General features: G+C 29.7%; 1 protein-coding gene across 1 annotated transcript in view; it reads right to left on the reverse strand.

The window, feature by feature from the left end:
* Window positions 1-4,102: 4,102 nt before the first annotated feature.
* The window catches only part of LOC142319434 (apolipoprotein D-like), a 46,649-nt gene continuing 25,734 nt past the window's right edge, over window positions 4,103-25,017 (reverse strand). The window contains exons 2-3 of the mRNA XM_075356714.1: window positions 7,826-8,054; window positions 4,103-4,604 (exon numbers count right to left, since the gene is read on the reverse strand). Of these exons, the coding sequence (XP_075212829.1) occupies window positions 4,267-4,604; window positions 7,826-8,054 (567 nt within the window). The 3' untranslated portion in view covers window positions 4,103-4,266. The remainder of the gene's footprint in view (window positions 4,605-7,825; window positions 8,055-25,017) is intronic.

The raw sequence follows: 25,017 nt of genomic DNA on the forward strand, positions 1-25,017 counted from the left end.
TCACCTGCGAGCGGAGGAACTCACGCAGGTGTATGAAGGAACACCTAAGGCGGAGGCGAGAAGGACTACACTGCAGAGATGGCAGGCTGAGTGGGATGCGTCACAGACAGGCAGCTGGACGAGGGTCCTAATACCCAACTTAACGACATGGGTCCGGAGGGGTTTTGGGGAGGTGGACTACTATCTTACTCAACTCCTCTCCGGTCACGGAGAGTTCGGGACGTATTTCGCTCGGTTTAGAATTCGCGATTCGCCGACCTGTCTCTACTGCGCAGAGGAGGACTCACCAGAGCACACTTTTTTCCAATGCCATCGGTGGATAGGGGTCAGACGGTTGGCAGGGGTTGGTCATCTGACCCCGACGACTCTGGTGAGCTACATGCTACGGGGGCGTAGCCAGTGGGACAGGGTTAGTGCCTGCGTGAGGAGAATCCTCCAGACTAAGGAAAGGGAGGCTCGGGACTGGGGGGAATAACACCGATGCCGGGTCAACCAGGACGAGATGTATTTACATATGTGTTTATTTGTTTTTTTATATGTTTACTGTGTACGAGCGCACATGGTGATTAGGACGACATAATGTCTATTTGTAATTGTTTAGTGGTGCGGTGTTTTAAAACAAAAGAAAAAAAAAAAAAAACGGGAAGCTGGCTAAAAAGATGATGTAGCCAGAGGGGTCGAAGCGCGGAACCGTGTAGGGCCAGGGAGGCAGCTGTCTTGCAGAGGTTACTCTGGCCTGGACACCCGCAAGAGTGGACAGGTCGGGGTACACTGATGATGCATGAAAGACCCTCGAGGTATGAGGGGTGGGCGCGCAAGGATCGGGGGTGGTATGCGTTCCGGCATACTTGGACCCCGACTAGAGGTAGGGCCAGGAAGGGTAGCTCTTCTGGGGAGGGGCGTTGCGGCATCCAGAAGCGGAGGTCGCAACGTTTCGGTGAGCCAGTAGAGACCCCGATGGGTGATTGTCCAGTGGGAAGGACACTGCTGATGGGGGATGGTTAGTCATCGCCGCGTCACATTAGGCCAACCGAAGCAACGTCTTTCAGGGGGTTACCGGTTGCCCTAGTGTGGTTAAAAAAGGATGAAAAAAAAAGACCCATCTTATCTGATCTTACATATATAACTGTACCATGAAATGATGTAACACATGACATGAGAATAGTCATGATAAAATATAATAAGAAATAAAAATTATACATACACGTACGTATTTATCTGTATTATTAAATAGACTCTTCAAATAAACATGTGTCATTACTAATTGCATTTATATTTTGTTAGCAACAATAAGTGCACTCCTTTTATATCATCTCTCTTATCTTTGTAAAGAATCTGAGATGCAAGTTTACTAATCATACTGATTTCTCAAGAATTAATGATGGTCAAAATACAGCCAGTACCAGCAGTGAACACAATGATGGTATGACTTTTACAGCTGAATATCTGCATTTCAGTAAAGTAGGCAGGATGATATGTTATGGTGTATTTTTTTTTTTTTTTTGCTTGAGATGATATCGCTACATAAGCTTGAAGCTTTTATTATAAATTTTTGTAGTATATGAAAATTGACATGCCTGACCAGTATTCGACCCAGGACCTCTGGATGAAAGGCTAGTATGCTACCACTCTGGTATTTGAATCAATGAAGAAGGCATTCATTCCACTTTATTCTTCATTTTTCTTTTTAGTTTGGTATGAGATCCTTGTTATTTTTAATAATAGCTATTCAACTGTTGGAATGAATTTGTCTTATGTCAGGTCACTTTAAATCTTATGATTAAGGGATTTAATATACATACAATAAAATGAGCCTTTGAAATAATTACTAAAATTACATCATCAAAATTTTTCTTATATACCATAATTTTTCAAACAAATGAATCTACAATAAAAGTATATTCTCTCATGTACACATTTAGGTAGATTTCATTAAAAAATCTACCTATTTTAATGGTACCATGATTTGACTTCCGAAAAATTTTGACATGTCTTTGTATTTCACATCCCCCAGATCCCAAAACCACCGTCAGCTCAAAAGTTTATATATACATTTATATATATATATATATATATTATATACATATATAGATTTCACTTACTTGTGGACACAATAACTGCCATAATTTTGCACTAATCACTTTCAAATTCTTCCTTAAAAATAATTCGTCCCAAAATTTTGGTGAGTTTGTTAACGGCCAAAATCGGACCATGGGAGGTGGAAATGGGGTCCTTTTTTGAAAAAACAAAATATTGTTATAACTTTCTTATTAAATAAAATATCAAATTCATTTAAAATCCCTACTATTCTTTGGATAAAGCCTATCCTTTTTGTAAATAAAGTTTTTTGATATCACCAACTACTGGCCCAGGAGGTGGAAAAAATTGGGTTTTGAAGACAAAAAAATCATACCTTCCTTAATTGGCACAGTATCAAATCATTTTAAAGTGGTTATTAGTCCTCTAAACAATAAACAAAACTTTTGTCGGAAACAATTTTTCATATGACCAATCCTTACAGCAAGGAATGACCAAAATGAATTGTAAGATGGGGGCTTGTCATATGCTAAACATGTGAAACTTTTTCATATGCAACCATTGTCATATTGAGTAAATTTGAAGTTTTTCTTCATTTTAAGGTGGAAATCTTTTTTATCCCCTACTTAGCACTGTTGAAATCTACCTCCACCTTCCAACGTGCCAAAAGGGATTTCTTTTTTATCTAACAAAGAAAAAAATATTATAAAATAACAATAAAAGTATGTATAATGGTTTAAAATATAATGAACAAGACGTTTAAATTGTCTTGGCTCTTGGATTCCATTCCATATAAGTGTTTGGCATTATTTTCAGCAATAATTAATCTTTTGTGTATCTACAAAGTATGTCAAACCTTGTAGAATCAAATAAAATAACTGATTGAAAATTATCATGTGGAATTCTATCATTTGTTAAAAAAAAAAAGAATTGTTAATGAAATTCATGTATTTTCAGGATGATGCCTACCATGTTACTTTGATTTGTTTATTCAAGGAGGATCTGCTGAGAAGATTCTCCCAGGAATATTCTTACAGGAAAATGCATTTAACAATTAGAATATTAAAGACAGTTTTCAATAATGAAAAAAATTTAAAAATTTGGCACAATTTAATTAAGTATTTTGAAATATTTGTGGCATTCAGTTTAACTGATATGTGTTGGAGAATTCTTTAGATCTTGGCAGAATACTGATTAGAAAGTAATGCTGGATATAATATAACTGTTGAAAAGCAATGGATTTGGTATTTTGTTTCTGAAGTTGTTGGAATTGATTTTTAATCCTGTCATCACCCTTTTTGGATCTATTCTTGTTCTTCCTGACTTATGGTAGTGTTTATCTTGTATATATCAGGTTACAGTCTGAAGTGTCTGTATACATACAGCTTACATGGCTTAACATTGCAAATTAAAAATCTGTTTCAAAGAAGAAAGGTTCCAGTATGATCAACAGTCTAGATGTAGTGGGGGTGGCAAGGATAAATTTGGAGCTGCTACCTATGGTGAAAATTCTCTAGCTTACTGTTACATTTACTAATACTATTACTAGTTAAATGCTCTAATGACATCATTACATTGATTATCTGTACAATACAATCTGAGATTCTTTTTTATTGTTAAAACTATTCAACAAAAACAATCATAACTAACTGTAGTCTAGCTTTCTTTAATGGAATTCTGTTTGTACATCATGAATGATATATTCCTGTTTTTATATCTTTTGTAAACATATATTTCAATAGATATCAGCATTTATTTTGTGAGTTTATATACAAAGGGTAATCTTAACAATAATGTTTCATCTTCTCCCCATCATGTTTATTAGTTTCTAACTTCAATCTTGGTTAACAGTTGGCTTAATAAAATCTTACCAAGTTTTCTTTAGTCTCGCTATGTAAACTCCTTAGTGCAATTTGAATAATGCCCATAATATATTATTTAAAATTAAAATTTTACTAGTTTAAAAAAAATGTTTGTCATAAACAAATACCCAAATTTTTGTTAAAGTTTTAGAATATTAATTTTTATTTAAATCAAAATAATTTATAAAAGAAAAAAGATCATGTAATATTTTAATAATTTACTTAATTTTTAGTAAAATATTTAAAATATTTGTCAAAAAAAGAATTGAGCATATTAAATACTGTATTAATACATTAATAAAAGAGTATATTATAAATTATAAAATAATAGTAATAAATATTACTTTGTGATATTCATTCATATTTATTAATTTAAAATTTCAGATCTTGGATGAGAATGCTTGAAAGGATGTTTCTTTGAAGTGAATGAAGAAGATGAAGATTTTTTTGAAGATGCATAATGTAGATTATTATTAGGAGATGTGCAATGATGTTGAGTCATCGGAAACATGTACTCGAGATCAATATCATACTGTGGCAACTTATCTCTTAAAAATGAAATCACATTTGGCGGTAACCTTATAGTTCTTGACATGATGAAACTTGATAAGTAACGAGGACTACGAGATTTCTCAGCACAGTGTAATAATAAACTCCATGTTTCATAATCAGAATCCAACACATATGTATTGTAAACTTCTTCAACTGAAAGAAAATATATAATTTAACAATAATAGTAAAAGTAAAACCAACTATTGATAAAAAAATTATCAATATCACTTGTACAGATTAAACATGAAATGTTAGCTTTAAAGTCAAAAAACATCTAAAAAGTCTAAACTAAACTAAAAGTTACCTAAACGTCTAAACTATTATCACAAAGCAGGTCCAATATTGATTGGAATATTGATTATTACTTAATATATCTTTACAATTCTTCATTATTATACATTGATTTATAAAAATCACTCTCTAATAACTAAAACTATAAGTTTGTACTTTAGTTTTGTTTCTCCTTATAGTTTATCATCTAATAATAAATTGGTATCAGCAAACAAAGATTCTACACTATTCTTGAAGATAAAAAGAGCTAGGGTTTTGTAAAAACAAAAATAAAGTTGTATTAAATGTCTCAAAACTCTCCTAACGAGCCACTCAACCATACTGCATATAACAAAATAAGTTAAATCTTCTGTTAATCACATGAGGGACCCTGTTACTAACTTCTGAATGGACAATACATGGACAACCTTATAAGCAAATGTTAAATCCTCCAGATCTCTTTCCTTAACAGTCATGATTCTCTAATGCTTTTAATCACCCTCTTAGATCAGAAATCATTTTGCAAGATCACAATTATATACATCAGAAAACAATTTTCTATAGATTGTTTCAATTTTATCACTGGTGTCCTCTTGAAATTTCAGATCATGGAATAGTATACACTTACTGGATGAACAATGATGAGGTATAACTGCAAGATGGTGTTGTTGTTTGGAGGGGGTGATTAACTCAAAGTAGTAGACCCTGGTGTTTCCTAGATTCAGCAGTAATCTTGTCAATATGATTTGAAAAAGTGACTTAGTATCAAAATTTACACCAAAGTCATTACAGAATCATAACAACATAATTTTCTTTGATTTTCTAACTACTGATAAAAAAATTATTAGTATCACTATTGACAGTTTAGATTAAACATGAAAAGTTAGCTTAAAAATCTAAACTACTATCACAAAGCAGGTGGAGTATTGATTAGAAAATGATGATAAAACAATTCATTAGAAACCAAAGCTTTAAAATATCTTCATAATTAACAAGAATTAGATACAGTTGGTACACTTATTTTCTTAACAATGATAGAGAACATTCATTCATACTATTATGATTTTTTTTTTTTTGTAAATGTTTCTATAATATTTATTTCTTATACTTCGTTATTTTATTTGTGTCTATCCTTGCTAAAATCTACTACCAAAAATTATTGATTTTACTGAGTTATCATGTATTACTAGCATTACAGATTTTTTTTTTATTGTCTGTTTATTATTTCACTTTTTGATAGCAGGAAATGTATTTAACCTGTAACTACAATAACTCAGGAGGAAAGGTTAATAACCATTTGAGGAAAAATAATTCTATAGTCATTAATTTCTCTATCTTAAAATAAAAAATTACTGCAGTAAGAATATAATCCATATCAGAATTTACTTGTTTATATGGAAAATGCTCATTTTGTAACTCTTTGTCATATCAATAAATTTCAATTTTCTTCATCATATATAATGAACAAATAATCAATTTGGCATTGTAATCATAAGAACATTAGACATATTTTTTATTTACGTACTGCAAATGACTTATTTCTCAATAAACTTTTCATTAAAATAATGTCAATAAAGGTGAAAACTAATGTTAGAAATCATCAAAGAAACAGCTATATTATCCAAAATATTTCAAAAAAGTGTTATTCAAGAGACAATTTTTTTCTATAACATTGAAGTTTCTGTTCATGATCACACATTTACACGTTTAATTTTATTTCTAATACTTCTAATCTTATAGATTTTTGTATGCAATTGATATTTTTAAAATAGTGTATGAGTTGATGTTATCTGTACTGATTTCATAAAAGCTTTTGATTGGGTGAATTACCAAAATATTATTCAGCAAACATTATTTACAGGGATTTCCTAATAAATTAGTTGACTCACTTCTTTTTATTTTTTCCCTACTTGATGAATTATAATTGGTGTGTTGGTTTTAAAAGATTTTAATTATTAGTATATTTTGTACTGTCAGGATTTCCTCAAAGGTCCAGTCTTGTCTTCTTGCATTTATTTTATTTGTAAATTACTTCAACAGTTTTATAAAAATAATTCACAGATTCATAGTCATTATATGCAGGTAATTTGATAATTTATAAATCTAGATAATTTTGTGGCCCTCCAGGGTAATAATAACATTTTCTTCTTAGGACAACATATTAAAAGTTGTAACTGAATATTTTAAACTATAGTAATAACATAAATTAGAAAACACAGTTACTAAACTGTATGATTAATTATTTATGACAATTCTCATACATGTGACGAGGAATTATCTAAATTAATTCTATAAATAATGGCATTTAATTTTTTATCTTTTTAAGATATTTTTTTCTCAACGATGTCCTAATAACATAGAAAATTATTTTGGGATCTTCTAAGATGTTCTACATATTTTAAAACAAGGAGATTAGTTTTAAAAATGTTCTAATGACATGAACAACTATTTTCAAATCCCTGATCAGCTGTCAAAAATCATTACTTTCTTAATTTTATTGTTTTATTACTGACCCTGATAAGACTGGATAGGATATTGTCTATTATATTATTTATTAGTTGTTAATTATTTTATAATAATTAAAGTAGATCTATATATAGAATTCTAAATGTAATGGTATATTATTTTATGTATGATTCACACTTCATCTTAATTAATTAATGTTCTACTCTTTACTATGATAACTAATTTATTTAAAACTTTTTTGATATGAACTGGTATCTTTGTTTTTCTCTCCAGGTTCTTTTCAAAAAAAAAAATAATAGACTTTAAAATATGAAAAAAATTTTTTTTTTTTGGAAAGAATCTGGAGAGAAAAACAGATACCAGTGAATATCAAAAATTGTTTAAATAAATTAGGAATCATAGTAAAGAGTAAAAAATTAATTAATTATGAAGTGTGAATCACACATAAAACAATATACCATTATATTCAGAATTCTGTAAGTAGATCTACTTTAATTATTATCAAATTAATAATAAATAATATAATAATTTTCTCTTTTTATGAAGAGTTCGGTTGAAATAAGGAAAATTTAATTCCTTTATTAATACATAAAATTACCATCATTACTCACAAAAAATTAAATATTTTATTAACTTACATGTGTCTTCTTCATGAACCCAATGAGCTGGTTGTGAAGTATCTGGTATTTTCCACGTAATGTTACCTAGTAAACGTTCTTTTTCTGGATCATCAGTGAATACATAGCTAAAATTTAATGCTACTTCCATACGTACAGGTGACATTGAAAACTCAGCACGCATACACCGATATGATAAAGCCTCTTCAGAACTTGCATAGTACTGAACTACGTACCATAATCCCATTAACTGAAAAATAAAAACAATATATTACATTGTTTAATATATATATATATTTAAATAATATAAAATACAGTTACAGTATGGTTGCTTTTACCACCTCAAAATGCATAAAAATTCTTGACTAGAAATAGGTATTTACATTGGAGGATGGCAAATCGCTATTAACACAGTAACTACAACCCTCCATTATCAACTACATCTCTGCTCTCACATGTCAAATTGAATGCCTCCACCAATATAAAGAAACATAATTTATCTCTATTAAAGAGACCTAAAGTTATCTTTTGCCATTTGTCCCCAATTACATTTTTATTTTTTGTTACATTTTTAATGAAACCTATTATGACTGATACACACACATGCAGACAGACATATACATATTTGTACCCCTGAAATTTCAGAAACAGTACTGATTTTTATTAAATGGTACTAACAATTAATTCAGTCATACAAATAACAATAAATATTTGATTTAAAGAGAACAATATGATGGAAACTAGGCAGTTTAGTGATTTTCCAAGATGAAAAAAGTGAGTCAAATAGTTTGTTAGATAAAAGTGCATGAAAATATGATTTCATATGCATATTATAGGATTTAGTAACGTATTGTGTGTGAAAAACACTAATGAAAGTTTAAAGTATATTTATTTATTTAAAATCACATAAAAAAATTAATATTTTATGTACAAATGCAAAAGTTTATGAGTCTTTCTGCAACAGCATCACACAAGAGCCAACAACCGATCGCTTTCAAATTTTCAGAATATATTTGTATTATTCCAGAGAAGGTTATTTGTATTATTCCAGAGAAGTCATAGATCAAGGACCTAGCCCCTTGAAGGGTTAAGATATTAAAGATATTTATTAAAAAAGAAAACAAAAATTAATTCTTTTACTTCAGAAAGATAATTTCTGTCACCATGTTACCAAAAATATAATGAAATAAAATGACTATTTTTTTTTTTCGTTTAATGAATGAATACCTGTAAAATATTTCATATTCTCACAACCATGAGGATAAGAAATGCACTAGGGGTCCAGGAGGCAAAACCCCGTGGCTAGACAGTTGGGCAAACATAACGAGCCCTGATTGGCTAGTACTTATTAAAATAATAGATATGTCAGTTACTATAACCAAAAGAATTTTGAAAATAACAAGCTTCCCATGCCAAACTTATTGGGAAAATTGAGGAGTGATGTAGTGTTTTTTTTTAACTGAGCTGAAGACAATGTTGCACATCAAGACCCACTGAAGTATGGGTGATATTTAACCTTACTATTGTCACCTTTCCTCTAATCACCATAGAAACTAATGTATAGTGTGCACCATTACATTCGGGAAAAAACTTCTTTTCCCTTGGGTAAAAGATCTTTAAACACATCACAGCCTTAAAAAAGAATGGGAAAAACTGCATAAAAGAACAAATTACTCTATCCCTTCTGTCAAGAAGCAGTGTATTCAGGTACATACTTTACTTCTATTTTGTAAATGTAATAGGGTGTATACAACTTTGAAAAAAATTAATTATTAGTACTTGCAAAGCCCCTATGGCACTTCCAATCTAGATGATCTCATTGTCAGAAGTCAAATAATTTTCTTTATATTAATACTATACATATGTTCTTCATGTGACAATAGGCTAATTGGTTAATTACCAATCTCTGTAGTGTAGTGGTAGCATCTCAGCCTTTCAACCAGAGGTTCTGGGTTTAAATCCCAGTTAGGTATGGCATTTTGATATGCTAAAAATTTATTGGGTTAATAACCATAGCAGTTTATCATGTAATTAAAAAAAAAAAAAAAAGTCTAATTACCCAGTTATAATCACTTTTTGACAGATGAGTTTGGGATTTGACAGACAGTGTGGGATTTAAATCTAGAACCTTCTGGATAAAAAAAGAAACTACCCATTCCCCATGAAGGTCTGTAATAATAATATCATTTTTTTTTTGTCTTCAGTCATTTGACAGGTTTAATGGAGCTCTCCAAGATTCCTTATCTAATGCCAGTCATTCCATTTCAGTATACCCCCTACATACTACATCAATAACAATTTGTTTTACATATTCCAAACGTTTCCTGCCTGCATAATTTTTCCCATCTATTTCTCCCTCCAATATCAAAGTAATTATTCCAGGATGCCTAAATGCCTAAATATGTGGCCTATAAGTCTGTCTCTTCCTTCATCAATTTGCTGCAACACCTCTTCATTTGTCAATTTATTCAACCATCTGATTTTTAACGTTCTCTTACAGCACCACATGTCAAAAGCTTCTAATCTTTTCTTCTTAGGTACTTCGATGGTCCAAGTTTCACTTCCATATAAAACTATGCTCCAACCATATACTTTCAAAAATTTTTTCCTGATGTTTCAGTTAATTTTTGATGTAAGCAAATTATATTTCTAATTTATATTATATCTACATTATTTCTACTACATTTCATTACTTTCATTTTGTTCTTGTTTATTTTCATGTGGTAGTTCTTGCGTAGGACTTCATCCATGCCACTCATTGTTTCTTCTAAATCATTTTTACTGTCAGCTAGAATTATCGTATCTTTTTTTTTGCCTTGCACTGTTACTCTGGATCTAAATTGTTCTTTAAAATCATTAACTGCTAGTTCTATGTAAAGATTAAAAAGTAACGGTGATAAGGACTTATCCCCATTACTTTTTAATCTTAAGGAAGTCTGAGAAGGATGGACATCCTTGTCAGATTCCCTTTTTTATTATGGCTTCTTTCTTATGTTCTTCGATTATAGCTGTTGCAGTTTGGTTCCTGTAAATCTTCACAATTATTCTTCTATCTTTATACTTGAACCTAAATTTTTTAAAATGCTGAACATCTTATTCCAGTCTACGTTATCAAATGCCCCTTTCTAGTCTACAAACGCCAAGTATATTGGTTTATTTTTCTTTAATCTTCCTTCTACTGTTTATCTCAGTGCTAAAATTGCTTCCCTTGTCCCTATACTTTTCCTGAAACCAAATTGGTCTTCTTTTAACACTTCTTCCACTCCTCTCAATTCTTCTGTACAGAATTCTAGTTAAGATTTTTGATACATGACTAGTTAAGATAATTGTTCTGTATTCTTCACGTTTGTCTACTCCTGCTTTCTTTGGAATCTCTATTCCAAATAGTCCTCTAATTCCTAATAATCCTCTATTAAATTCACATCTCAGTATAGTATCTGCTTTTTCATCCTCTTTGATGTCCCCTTCTTCCTCTATAACACTTTCTCATTTATTTCCTCCGTATAACTCTTCAATATATTCCATCCACCATTCCACCAATAAGTTTGTCTCCTCTTTCATTCCATTTGTCCAGCCCTTATTCACCCACAATATTTCTATCCTTGCCTTTTTCAATACTTGCATTGCAATCTTCAACTATTATTAAATTTTAATTCCCTTTTATATGTTAATTGCTTCATCAATTTCTTCGTATACACACTCTACCTCATCATCATCATGGGCACTTGTAGGCATATTTAACAATCGTTGTCGGCTTAGGTTTTGATTTTATCCTTATTACAATGATTCTATCCTTAAGCTTTTTGAAATACTGTACTCTCATCCCTGTCTTCTTGTTCATTATGAAACCTACTCCTGCCTGCCCTTTATTTGACACTGAGTTATTTATTCTAAAATCACCTTACCAAAGGTCATTTTCCTCTTTCCACTGAACCTCACTAATTCCTACTACATCTACATTTAACCTATCCATTTCCCTCTTTAAATTTTGTAACTACTAACCTTTTATAGATTTCTAACATTTCACGCTCTGACTCGTACAATTTTATTTCTTAACTTTCTTGTGACCCTTCCTTAGTAGCCCCCACCTGGAGATCTGATCGAGGGACTAGTTTACTTCTGGAATATTTTACCAAGGAAGGCACCTCCATCTTTGTTAAATGAAATTGCAGAGAGCTAAATTTTCTTGGAAAAAGCCATAGTTTTCAATTGCTTTCAGCTGCGTAGTACTCAGAAGATTGAGTGATATTAATATGGTCGTTTAAGCCCTATTTATGCCCTTAACAACTACTGAAAGAGATGCTGCCCTCTTTCTGGAATCATTCCTTAGTCTGACTCTCAACAGATACCTGTCTGATGTGGTTGCACTTTTGATCCAGCTACTCTGTATCACTAAGCATTGAAGCTCCTTCACCATCGGCAAGGTCTCATGATTCATAGAGGGAGAATAATATTAATACATAATTTATTTGGTTAAACTGGCAATGTATTTTAATAAAGGTCTGTAATGTAGAATATATTTCATTGATGGGTTTTTTTTGTTAACTTGTATCATCCTGCTTGTAATAATTTTTAACTTCTATATTTAACATTACATAGAATATTTTTTATTATTATAGATACTATAAAAAATATTTAAATGCATAAAACCAAACAAAATAAATGTTTACAGTAACAAAATTTTTAATGAGGCTATCAGATTTCTCTGGTGGCCTTAAATTATAAATAAAAATACATATTGCTTTATTTGTTTTTATTTCAATTGACTTTTAATTTTTTACTTTATAAATCTCAAAATTTTGATTTAATTTTATTTTCGAGATTTATCTAAAACATTTTACTTTAACGTACTTAGACAGTTAATCTGCCTGAGTAGTCCTGAGATATTACCTTTAAATAAACCTCTCTCCCTGGAGAAACATATTCACATAAAATAGGTATTCAAGTTCAAATAAATGTAATGGTCAAACAAACTGGATTTAAACTTTGTTCCTAAAGCAATGAATAGTGTGTGTACCAGATCCACATCTGTTGCTTGAAAGAATACAAGAATTAAAAATTGTTTTATAAATTAATGAAAATTATTTAAAATAGAAATCATTCCTACTGAGTTATTTTAACAATTATGCCACTACTTCAGTTTAATATGTTGCTTATTTAATATTCTCTGACATGAAAATACTATACAACCGGGACAGATAGTGTTAGACAGCAAATTAATGTACACTTTTCTGTTGTGTATGCTAAATATAAACACAAAATAAATAAATTTTTCATCATTAATTTTACTGGGTATTTAAATTTTTCTCCGTCTTTGAGTTTAAATTAATTAACCTCAGCTTACTTGAAATATTCAGAATTTTTAATTACTTGATTTATATCTATATATTAAAAGCATATGTCCTGACTAATCAAACCTGAGTAAAAACTACTAAAGATAAAATGATGAAAATTTGTACACACATTTTTCTGTAAGTGCACACTAAGAAAGGATTTATTGAAATTCTGGGTTTAAAGGATTAAAATGGAGTAACAGTGAAATTTATTTTTTTTTTTATTTTTAATTTATAGGTAATAAATGAAGATATCAACTTATTTTTGGTGTGTGTAATCTCATGTGAATATCTAAAAACCAATCACGAATTTTTTTGAAATTCGACTTCTTGAAAGGGGTAAAGAAAGGTAGAAATTTTGAACAATAATAGCAAATTTTCCCCATCTCCGATTACACTAAATAAGATATTTACTAGATTTGGGTTTGCAAATATTTTCAGATAAATATCTAACAATCATTTTTGATTTTAATATTTTAAGGGGTAAAAAATCAAATTGCTTTTAATTTTTGCCATTTTATGCTACCACTATCAATCTTTTTGAGATTTTGTGACATGATATTAATTTATGTTTGTAATTTAGATGATTATGTATTTTGAACCAATTAATTAAAAACAAGTAATTTAAAAACCAATTAGTGGGCTTTGTACTGACCAAACTGTTGCTCTGAAGAAATTAAAATACACTGATGGTTTATTGAATAGGCTTTAATTTTATTTATCATTATTTAATATGTGAATCATTATTAATATTAATTCAGTTATTTACTTTTAACTGAGTTTTTCTGAGTAGAATCATTTTTGGGAAGTTGTTTGTGAATAATTATGTACAGATTATTTTCCCTCTCTGTTCTTTTTAGTATTTTTTTACAAGTAGAAAAGTGGGTAGCATTATCGCTGATTAACAGTAGTTTACAATCTTAAAGCTTTTAAGGAGTATGCAGTGTTACCTTTCACATGTCAGTGTTATTATTGTTATATAGAATATGGAATTAATTAATTATAGTTGTATTAATTCTTTAATTAATGCGACTCCAAAATCGTGTTTGTAAAAAAATTGTGTTTTGTAAAAAATTTATACATAAATAAAGCATCCATAAATTATTGTTGCAATCAAGTGTTAAAAAACTATCAATGTTTGTTAGTTGTAACACACATGTATAAAGGCTTACTGTAGATAAAAAGAACCAATCAATATCACCCCAGCACTTCCTTAAACAACTTACATGATAATATTTAGACAAACAAATATTTTTTGTTATTTCATTTAATTGTTGTCACTGTTTTGATTTATTTGATGCTGTTATTTATTTATTTCTGTTCCGTGCTGATCTTCATATATTCTAATGTTGAAATATTTACTACATCCTAAATCCTGAATTATGTGTACATATAATATATAGTATATATATATATATATATATACTTTTTAATATTTTTTCTAGATTCATTGTTATACTTTCTGATAAAATTTGTCTAGTAGTCATCATTTGAATATCCAATTTGTAACTATTTCACCTCCAGAATAGTTTCTCAAAGAGGATGCTATAATGTTGAATTATAAAGGAAAAAGTCTAATGTGGACACCATATGACTTCCTTGTATGTCTATTAAATTACATATACATTTTTTTTTTAAATGAAAAGTACATAAAATTTTGTTTCATTAATACCTTCTGGTAATTTTTCATTTTTTTTTTTATTGTTTTTTTTTTTACAATCAGAGGTTAATTATTATTAATAAATCAATATATTTAAATTTAAAAAGAAAAAAAAATAGTTAAAACATAAAAGGAGTTAAAGTCGGATTAGAACCGATGTGCCTTCTCCTTGTAGGATCCAAATATTTCATTTATTAAAATTTTATTTGGCTAAATCCAAATTTTTTGGATTTTGGGATTTATTTGGACACTTTTGGTACAGTCGATTGCAATCAAAAGGGGAGATGCATAACTAGATGTTACAAAATTCCTAAATCAAAAATTTCAACATCCTACGGCTAATCGTTTTTGAGTTATGCGAGATACATACGCGTATATATACATACGTGCAGACGTCACGCCTTAACTATTAAAAATGGATTCAGGGATGGTCAAAATGGACATTTCCGTTGAAATCAGTAAACCGAAATTTTTCGGGATCACAATACTTCCTTACTTCGTGCAAGGAAGTAAAAACGTTCAGTAGAAATATTTTTTACTACTTTTATAAAGTAAAAGCATATATGTTTATGATCCAGAGGTGATAGGTTCATCTAGAATATATTCATTTTGAAAATATTACTCCCATTTCTCTTACCCCATCCCTTAAGCAAAATTTTAATTCGCAGCTTTGTGCTTTTTCCAAAGTATCTAAAACGGTGGTGAAATCGACCAAAGTGGAAGGTCATTTTCAAAAAGCTTATAAAATTTGCTAAAAAATACTTTACTTTTACAACTTTTTAGCTATAGTGTGAGTGTAATCTGTTTTCTTTTTTTTATTACATCCGCAGTTTTTTCCTTTATTTAAAATTTCTTTAGTTAAAGGATATGATTTATTGACTGCAATACTGATCCGAGTAAGTTATGTTAACATTCAACAGTGTTCCGTTTTTAAAAAAGAACATTTATTTTATTTATAATTAATTTTAGTACATTTTCATACATGTAATTACTAATCTATTAATTGTATTATTATTATTTATACATAATAATATTGGTTACATTTAATATATATGTTAATGAAATAATTAAGTCGTTATCTTTTAAAGTATAACGAATGAGTTCAATGATGTGACTTTACACGTCGAACATTACTGTAGAAGTGAATAATAATTATTTTACGAAGACAAAGGCTGCAGCTGCCAGAACATAGTGGTTTCCTGAAAATTATTGATATTTTATGGTCGTGGCAAATGGAATGTAGTATATCATCTATATATCATACTAAGCATTCACATTTGTTAATTATAATAATTTTAGTTAAGTAGGAGGTTACATTATATGAAAGGAAACGGAAGTCAGGATATTTTCGTAGAATAGTAGAAGATAAAATAATAATGGAAGAAACAGAGTTAAAAATATCTTTGTGCTTTAGAACATTAGTAATCTTTGTGGATTTTATTGCATTTAATTTAACTCGAATACGTTTCTTCTTTTATTACATATATTTCTCGTATAATTACAATACCTACATTTGTGTCATACACGGTACAAATCTAGATTACTCACGGCACGCTGTATCTTTACTAATGAATTTTAAGGTTCATAATAAGAGTAAAAAACCTAAAGTGATCTTGTTTTATTCTTCAATCACTTTTTTTATAACCCTTTACGTTTTCATTACAGTACTGAAATCTCTCAATTATAATATTATTTTTATTACTTATAATTTATTTTTTCCATCCAATTTGGTTGTTTTTCGATTGATTATCGAACATTTTTATTTCAGTTTTTTTTCATTCATTTAAGGAAACATTTCAATTGCATTAAAATGTATCTATATTTGCTTTATATCCTTACTCATACATTGATAATGTATTTGAACTGCTTGACTATATATACCTAGAGGACTTTAATATATTTTTCAAACTTCCAAACCGTTTTAACACAACAGGATAAACACTTTATTAACTCACAAAAATATTCTGGAGTTTTCACCCTTTAATTCCGCACCATCTGAGGCTTGTTAAAATTTGACAATAATATAAGAATTCTTGAAGCCGCGCTACGAACGCTGCGTAGTGTAAAACCAGGAGGAGTGTTACTACTTTGAGCCTCCAGACCTGCTTCAAGTTTCTTTCGGAGACGTACCTCTTAGGTCCTTCCGCTTTCTCCACTGTTAGGTAAATCCTTCCTCTTCCGCCTTCGAGATCCTTGATAATTTTTGTTGGAGGTTTTTAAGAGGATAATTGAATTTAAATCGGTCTATGAAAACATCAGTAGAACATTCAGACATTCAGACAAGTCAGGAAAGATACTAATCTCAGGTTAAATGATTAAGGGTCTTACTGGTTTTGCTTTATGTCAATGAATCTTGAATTTTAAAAGTAAAATCACTGTAACAGGTTGAAATCGCAGAAATTAAGTTTATATAACTGTTAAAGAATGGAGTTTGAGTAATCATACCAGAAGCGAGGATAGTCAAGAAGAGCTATGCAAGAAAGAAACGGGAGTAGAGAAGTTATTGAAGTATCGTAAAATATGGGTACATGAGTATCCAATGCATGAGCATAATATCTCAATATATGTCTTAAAATATCTACCAATTGGCAAGCGAGGTCTAGGAAGACCTAGAAAGCGATGGTTTGATGCTGAAACAGACTAGAGCCTCATCTGTAAGGAAAAAAAAACTTTTTGACATAACTTTCATAAAATATGAAGTTTCATAGATTCAGCCTTTATAAAAAATGTAATTATTTAACAGGTTTTTGTTTATCAGTAGCATGAAAATAACACGATAGTTTTTGTTACGGTTTCTTAATCAATTTATAAAATTAAAATTTTTAAACAAAGCCATGAATAATCCAAATTTTATATCTTCTCCATTAATAATTTACATGGCTTTAAAGATATCTTAATCTTTGTTTTTATGCACTGCAGTAGCATAATTCTTATTTCCTTGAGTTATAGTATAATATTTTTTTATTTAATTTCTTTGTAATTAATCATACTCATTAAATATTATTTTTTATCATAATACTAAATTTTTATAGCGACATAAATGTATGCAGCAGATTTAAAATGCATATACAGAGTTTTCCGGGACGTATTCGCCGAATTTCAGGAACTGATTCAGGATACCAAAATGAGCAAAAAACTTAATATCGAAATAAGTCCTAATTTGCTTTGTTCTTCTGAAGGCCATTTTGTGATTTTCAACAAAGATTTATTTCTCAAGACCAGCTTAAATGTCAGCCATCTAGACCTAGCTTAATTAAATTTGGCAAATCTGAGACTAGTATCTTGTTCTACAAAATAAAGAATTTGGAAACGTCACTTCAAAAATTTTTAAATGGCGGCTATCTTAATCTTTTAATCTTCATTATCTTTGTAATTTCAAATTTTTACTTATAAAATTTATTAAGCACTTTATTTTGAACAAAATGACAACTTTTTCGTAAAATCCGTTGACAAATAATCGAATTATTATAGACAATTAACCCGCCAGTACGCTTGTGCACCGTAATGCAAGCTCATAATTTTTTGCCTGTTTTTATTTCCTCCACTAAATGTAATAAAAATTATTAATAATAAATACTAATAGAAAATTAACAAAAATAAATTTATAATAATAAAAATTTTCACCTTGCAATATGGTGCACAAGCGTACTGTCGGATTAATTGTCTGCAGTAACTCGATCGTTTGTCAACGGATTTTTACAAATGAAATTGTCATCTTGTTCCAAATAAAATGCTTAAAAAATTTTGTAATAAGTAAAAATTTGAGCAAACTATAAATTAAAAGCATATTGAAGATTAAACAATTAAGATGGCTGACATTTAAACATTTTTAAAGGTGACGTTTTCAAAATTTTTTATGTTGTAAAAAAATACACTAGCCTAAGATTTGCCACGTTTAATTAAAGTAGAATTACCCGTTCCTGAGCAATAATTTTTTTGTTGAAAATCACAAAATGGCATTCATAAGGAAAACAAAGCAAAGTAGGACTTATGTGGATATGAACGTTTTGCTCATTCTGGTATCCTGAATCAGTTACTGAAGTTCGGCGAATAACTCCTGAAGTTCCCGGAAAACTCCGTATACAAGTATACTTAATTTTCACTATATTTTTTAGCGTGTCACAATAGTACTCATTTTTGACTGTATGTCATTCTTTCAAATGACCCCAATAACACAAAACATCGTTAAAGTAAAACAAGGAATAAACGTTCCGATTCTTGCCAGCGGTAAATATAAAGTTGGATCTCTCTCAGGAAGAAATAAAAAAGCCAGCAGTGATCATCCAACAGGGATTTTTATCAACCGTCAGTAGCTACGAAGAACATATTAGAATTTATACTGGCGGTTCTAAAACCGAACATGGTGTTGGATGCTCCATATATGTAAATGCAGAAGCCCACTTTTGGAAACTGCCAGATATGGCCAGTGTCTATACGGCAGAACTTACTGCCATACAGCAAGCTCTTCGGTACACATAACACTATTGCGAAGAAAGAGTGCTAATATGTTCCGATTCTCTAAGTGCACTTGTTGCAATTCGGAACAAGAACATTAAGGATGTCCTAACTACAAACATCCTGTCCATTTTGTACGTTTAAATCAACGAGGACAGCGATGCGTATTTGTATGGACTCCAGGGCATACTGGTATTGCAGGTAATGAAAGCGCAGACGAAGCTGCCAGAAAGGCAACGGTCTGCGATGTTTGGATGCAATTCCTGTAAAGGTGACAGACGTTAAAAACTGTCTAATTAACATAATAAGAAACAAGTGGAATACTGATTGGAGGAGTTTAAATACAAAATTAAACTCAGTCAAAACTTCGTATAAATGGAAAAGCGACGTGAAGCTGACTCGCCGAGAACAAGTGGCTGTGACCAGACATAGAATCGGTCACACGCGAATAACAAATTCATATTTGCTAACCGGAGAAGAGAGATCAATGTGCGGTGTTTGTAATGAAACACTTACAATTAAGCATCAGATGGAAGAGTGTACCATAAATGAGGACCCCAGAAAGAGGTTCTGGCTAAGAAATGATATTGCTGCTGATTTGGATAATGGAAATGAAGAAAAAATAGTTGCTTATTTACATGCCAGTGGACTTCTTAAAAGTCTGTAAAAGTGAAAATTTAAAGCTGTGCTAAACAAACTCTAAGGGGTAGTTTTTATATATATATATAAGGGAGTCTGGAAGCGTGGCACGTATAGTGACGGGAGGTAGTCCTCTTGCCTAGGCCGTCCTGGCTAGCCTGCAAGCAAGAGCAGTGAGTCGGGGTTTGTCCAATGATGGCATGGGGGACCCTTAAGGGTGGACTTAGGGCACGAGGCTATGGGAAAGCGCAATGAACGCCTGTAGCCAAGTAGCTCAGGACCGGGAAGAGCAGCCTCCCCGCTGAGGGGCTTTTTGACCGTCCTGAACAGGTGGTCCGATTGCTCTTATGACGCTGGGAGGACCCCGATGGGTTACGTCCTACAGAAGTGTTTACCGGGGCGAGTCAACTGCCACGGCATCCTGGGGCGACTGATATTCTGCTTAACGGCGGTTCTGGTCGCTCCGAGGGTGCTTAAATAAATAAATAAATGAGACAGGTAGAAGGAGATAATGGTATTGTAAAGACACATATTTTCCATTTATGTTCTTTGGGATATTATCTCAAATTTTAAGATCGGGGCCCTTTACACCCCATAAGTGCTGTTTGTTTATTGTTGTGCTTTAATGTTTTTGTGTACTCTGTGCTTTTAAATAAAAATGTAAGGGCCCTTTACACCCTTACATATGACGACCCTGATGGTGATACTCCTCTTTTTAAGAATGTGACGAGGGCTTAGCAGTCGATGCCCGTAAAAAAGAAAAAAATAATAATAATGTTTCGTAGGTAAATAGTATTATTAAAAGAATGTTGAAGAACGGATATTAACATAAATAAACAATTTCTTTAAATACTGTACTTTCTTTAAAAAATACATTATTCTTTATTATTAAATATCAATAAATATTTTTAAATTAAAAATACATAATAAAATATTATTTATTCATAATTACATAATTATTAAAATTAAGCTCAAATTATAATTACAAATTAAAACAACAACTTTAATGTTTTATAAATTCAATTTATTAAATCAAATTTTAATTTAAATTCGTTTACACCTCCCCCTATTTATAATACAAATTTATTAAAAAAATATATATTTTTTGTATAATTATGCACAATAAAACTGTATTTGACATAGTATATATATTTTACAGGACTGCCCAGAAAGAAGTGTATGTATACACCCTGAATTGTTATAAATCCATGTATCTTTGTTCCACTAGCAGCTCAACGGCTGAATGATTTAGATGTATGATTCCGCGTTGGAATCCTTACGTTACCGGCAATGTCAATAAATATATATTTAAATGTGTATATATATATATATATATATATATACATTTATTGACATACAAATACATATACATATATGAATAAATTTATTTTTTTACATTTTGTTATCTCTCTCTCTTTCTGTGTGTGTATGTGTATGTATGTATGTGTGTGTGTGTGTGTGTGTGTGTGTGTGTGTGTGTGTGTGTGTAAGTACATTTTAAAAAATTGAAAAAACAATTACACTGTATAGAAAATTGTGTCACCCGCACGCTCTATAATTATTTTAATAATTATCCTATATTAAAGAGCAATGTTTTTTGGCAGTCATGTTTTTTAATTTTTAATATTTATCTCTATATTTTAAGAATTTAATACACGACAAAACTTAATTTTTATTTATTATTGTTCAAACAAAGTTTGTAACTACTGAAATTTATAACTTTTTTTTAATTCCAAATTATTTATATTCAACATTCGCTTTTTCCACCATATAATACTTACTTAAATAAAACATTTTTTAATAAATTTTTCTTTTGAAATTATTTGAAAAATTAAAATTGTTACCTGCTATTTTTTTTTCAAATTACACAAAAATTAAACAGTTTTTAGTTAATCATAATTTTTTATTCTCCTTACACTTTCGAACAACTAATTTGTTCATCCACTTATTTTTATAAATTCATAGAAATTTCTAATATACCCAGGAATTTAGTAGATAATAATAATAACTTTTTAAAATTAAAATATATTTACTGTTACAAAATTTTTACAATGAGTTAATAAAAACCTTTTAAAAAATTGACAAATTAACAAGATCTATATGATTTTATTCGATCGTTCATTCCAAGACGACCCAAATTGTAATGAAAAGGAGATCCTGGGAAAAATGACATTACTGCTCCAAGACAATCGTTACCAGAAAATAATGCAATACAATAGCCATTCGTGTCGATCGCTCTTATCCTATTTTGCCACTCACTATGTAAATTATAACATTTGCTTTTACCAAACTCTAAATCATTGCTTTTTCCTTTATGACCTGCTACATCATATATTGTCATTTTAGCCGGAAAACATGAAATAAAATGTATTAATATAACTATAAAATGAAATGATATTAATGTAAAGAATTTTAATGACATGATTTCTATTTAAAATATCTAATGTTAAAAATATATACCCAATTAATCTTTACTAATAAAAAATATGACAAGTTAAATAAATATCTGCGTAATATATGTCAAGTACTATTGTTAAAGTAACAAGGCAGGCATATCTATTTTTTATACATTTTATATCAGGAAAATTAACATTATCAGCTACATTTACCGCAAAACAATGGAAAGAAACAAGTATTGATCAGTTTAAATGTTTACTGAAAAGAAAAAAAAAGTTTTCCTTCAGAGATTAAAAACAAGGTTTGTATAGGCTTTTTTTATAAATGAACTATATATCTTCCAAATCATATGGCATGTAAAATTAGTATACTGGACTAGAAATCTTTCGGCCAGACTTCCATCAAATAAATTTTTTTTTTTTTTTAATTTAGATATTATCAAAGCAAATATGGATAAAATACGTAGTCGAATTGTATAATGTAGATAATTCTTTAACAATTTTAAATATTCTTAAAAACACAAAATATATTTGAATTTTAAAAAAAATAACCTGTTGCTCAACTAAAAAACTTACTAAAACTGTTGAATTAAATTAAAAACTATTAGGTTATAAATAATGATTAGAAGAACACGTTTAAAATCGATATTTAAAAAAAATAAATATTACATCTTCATACAATACAAATTCTCCACTTAAGTGGTAAGCGTGGCGCATACACAAGCAAGCACCTATGCATTTATATTCAAATTACCGTTTAGTTGAGTTGAACTTTTATAAAACAACCCTTACATGAAGAAGCATGATGCGTTGGTTTGTTTGCTGTATGTGTTCACATTTTTCTTAAAAATGAAGCGCTTCTTGATAAAATGCATGAAGTAGTAAACTGCATTTGCTACTTTGTTACTACGTTAGTACGCTAAATTTTATTGTGCACTATAAACAGTTCGTTGTTTAGATTAACATTTATTATACTTATTATTTTTTACCTTTTGTTAAAATAAAAAAAAATCTGTTATAGGCATACGTTTTTTTTGGAAATTTGAATCTTTTGGTATTGCAATGATTTTATTATTTAATAAAAACATTATTTACGAACGATATAAAATGGAAGCAACTGCTCCAGCATTTGCCTGGATCCACCAACTAAAACCACCTTGATAAGAACAGCACCATAAAATACTTCCCTTAAACTAGTAAGAAAAATGCTGACAACTTCAATAATTCGAAACCTAATTGATCTACTGGGACGGGCAATGGCTTAAAACACTCAGGTAATCAAGTAACACCTAATGAGGTCTCACCCAAACTTTTTCTCAGCTCTGAGTCGAGATATGAGCGAACATTTGTTAATTAAACTTTGAATACTTAAATAATATTGCGTATCATTTTAACTTTATTATTATCTATAAAAACTTTTAATACACTAGTAATGAAACGTTATCGGATTTATTTGACTTCTAATGTAATTTATTATAAGAAAATAAGATGTCGGAAAATTTAAGTGTTTATTAACAGAATCATGATATTAGGATTAAAATCAGTTAATTAATGTAATAAAATAATTTAATTTAAATGAAAAATGATAATAGAAACAAGTCGAAGGAAAATCAATTTTAGTAAAATTATGATGTTAGTTTGTTAATGGACTCTAAAATCATAAAGTTATATTATAGAAATTTTTCAATAATTTTTTTAAATGTTTTATTTTTTTATATAATAATGAGAATTATACGGCAAAGAGTATATGTAAACCGAATTTATATAATGGCTATAACATATATATATATATATATATATATATATTTGTATACTTAAAATTACCAAAAGACTTTAAGCAAAAATATTTATCACAAAGATGTATAAGCAAAAATATCTACTTAAGTTGAAAAATAGTGAACATAAATACGAGTATTTATTTTTTAACGGTTATATTTCAGTACGATATTAACATTCAGTTATTATAAAATCGGCACAACTGTTTTATTTTTCTTCTTTCTACTCCTAAAAAAATGTATTTGTACTTTGCTTGGCAAATACTTAACCGTATTTACTAAGTAAAGTTGGTTTTTTGGTTTACTTGAATAAAAAATTTACTGATATTTATCGATTTTTACTAGTATATTTACATAACATAATAAATCTTTTTAAAAAGGTTCTTCTTGTGACATATAGTAAAATAAGAAAAAAAGGATTTAACAAAAAAAAATATATACCTGAATATACAATGATTAATCACTATTACGTATATACTAGGTCTGTAAATAAAGTAATAAAACTAATTTTTTTGGCAATCGAAGTGGCAACGCTGTAAAGTTACCACTTATGTACCACATATGTATGTAATAAACATATGGTTATATGAGCACCTGATTTATATTAGGTATTAATATTTTTAATTTATTGTTGCCACATGAGACGTAAACAAACTTTGCGTGAAATGAGATTTTGTGGTGCGTTACAAAAATGAGTGATACTAATTATGAGCAACTTTGTGCAGTCAAGTTTTATGTTGGACTGGTTGAGAATGCTAATGAAACTTTTTCAAAATTGAAAAGGGCGTATGGAGACGACGCTCTGTCACAAGCCCAAGTTTTTAGGTGGCATTTTCAGATGGCCGGGAATCAGTTGCGGACAATCCACGCTCTGGAAGAATGTTAACGTCAAAAGTGACGACAATTTTGAGCGAATATGAGGCTTGTTACGGTACTACCCGTGATTAACTATCAA

The sequence above is a fragment of the Lycorma delicatula genome, chromosome 1, assembly GCF_047948215.1.
Source record: "Lycorma delicatula isolate Av1 chromosome 1, ASM4794821v1, whole genome shotgun sequence".
NCBI lineage: Eukaryota > Metazoa > Arthropoda > Insecta > Hemiptera > Fulgoridae > Lycorma > Lycorma delicatula.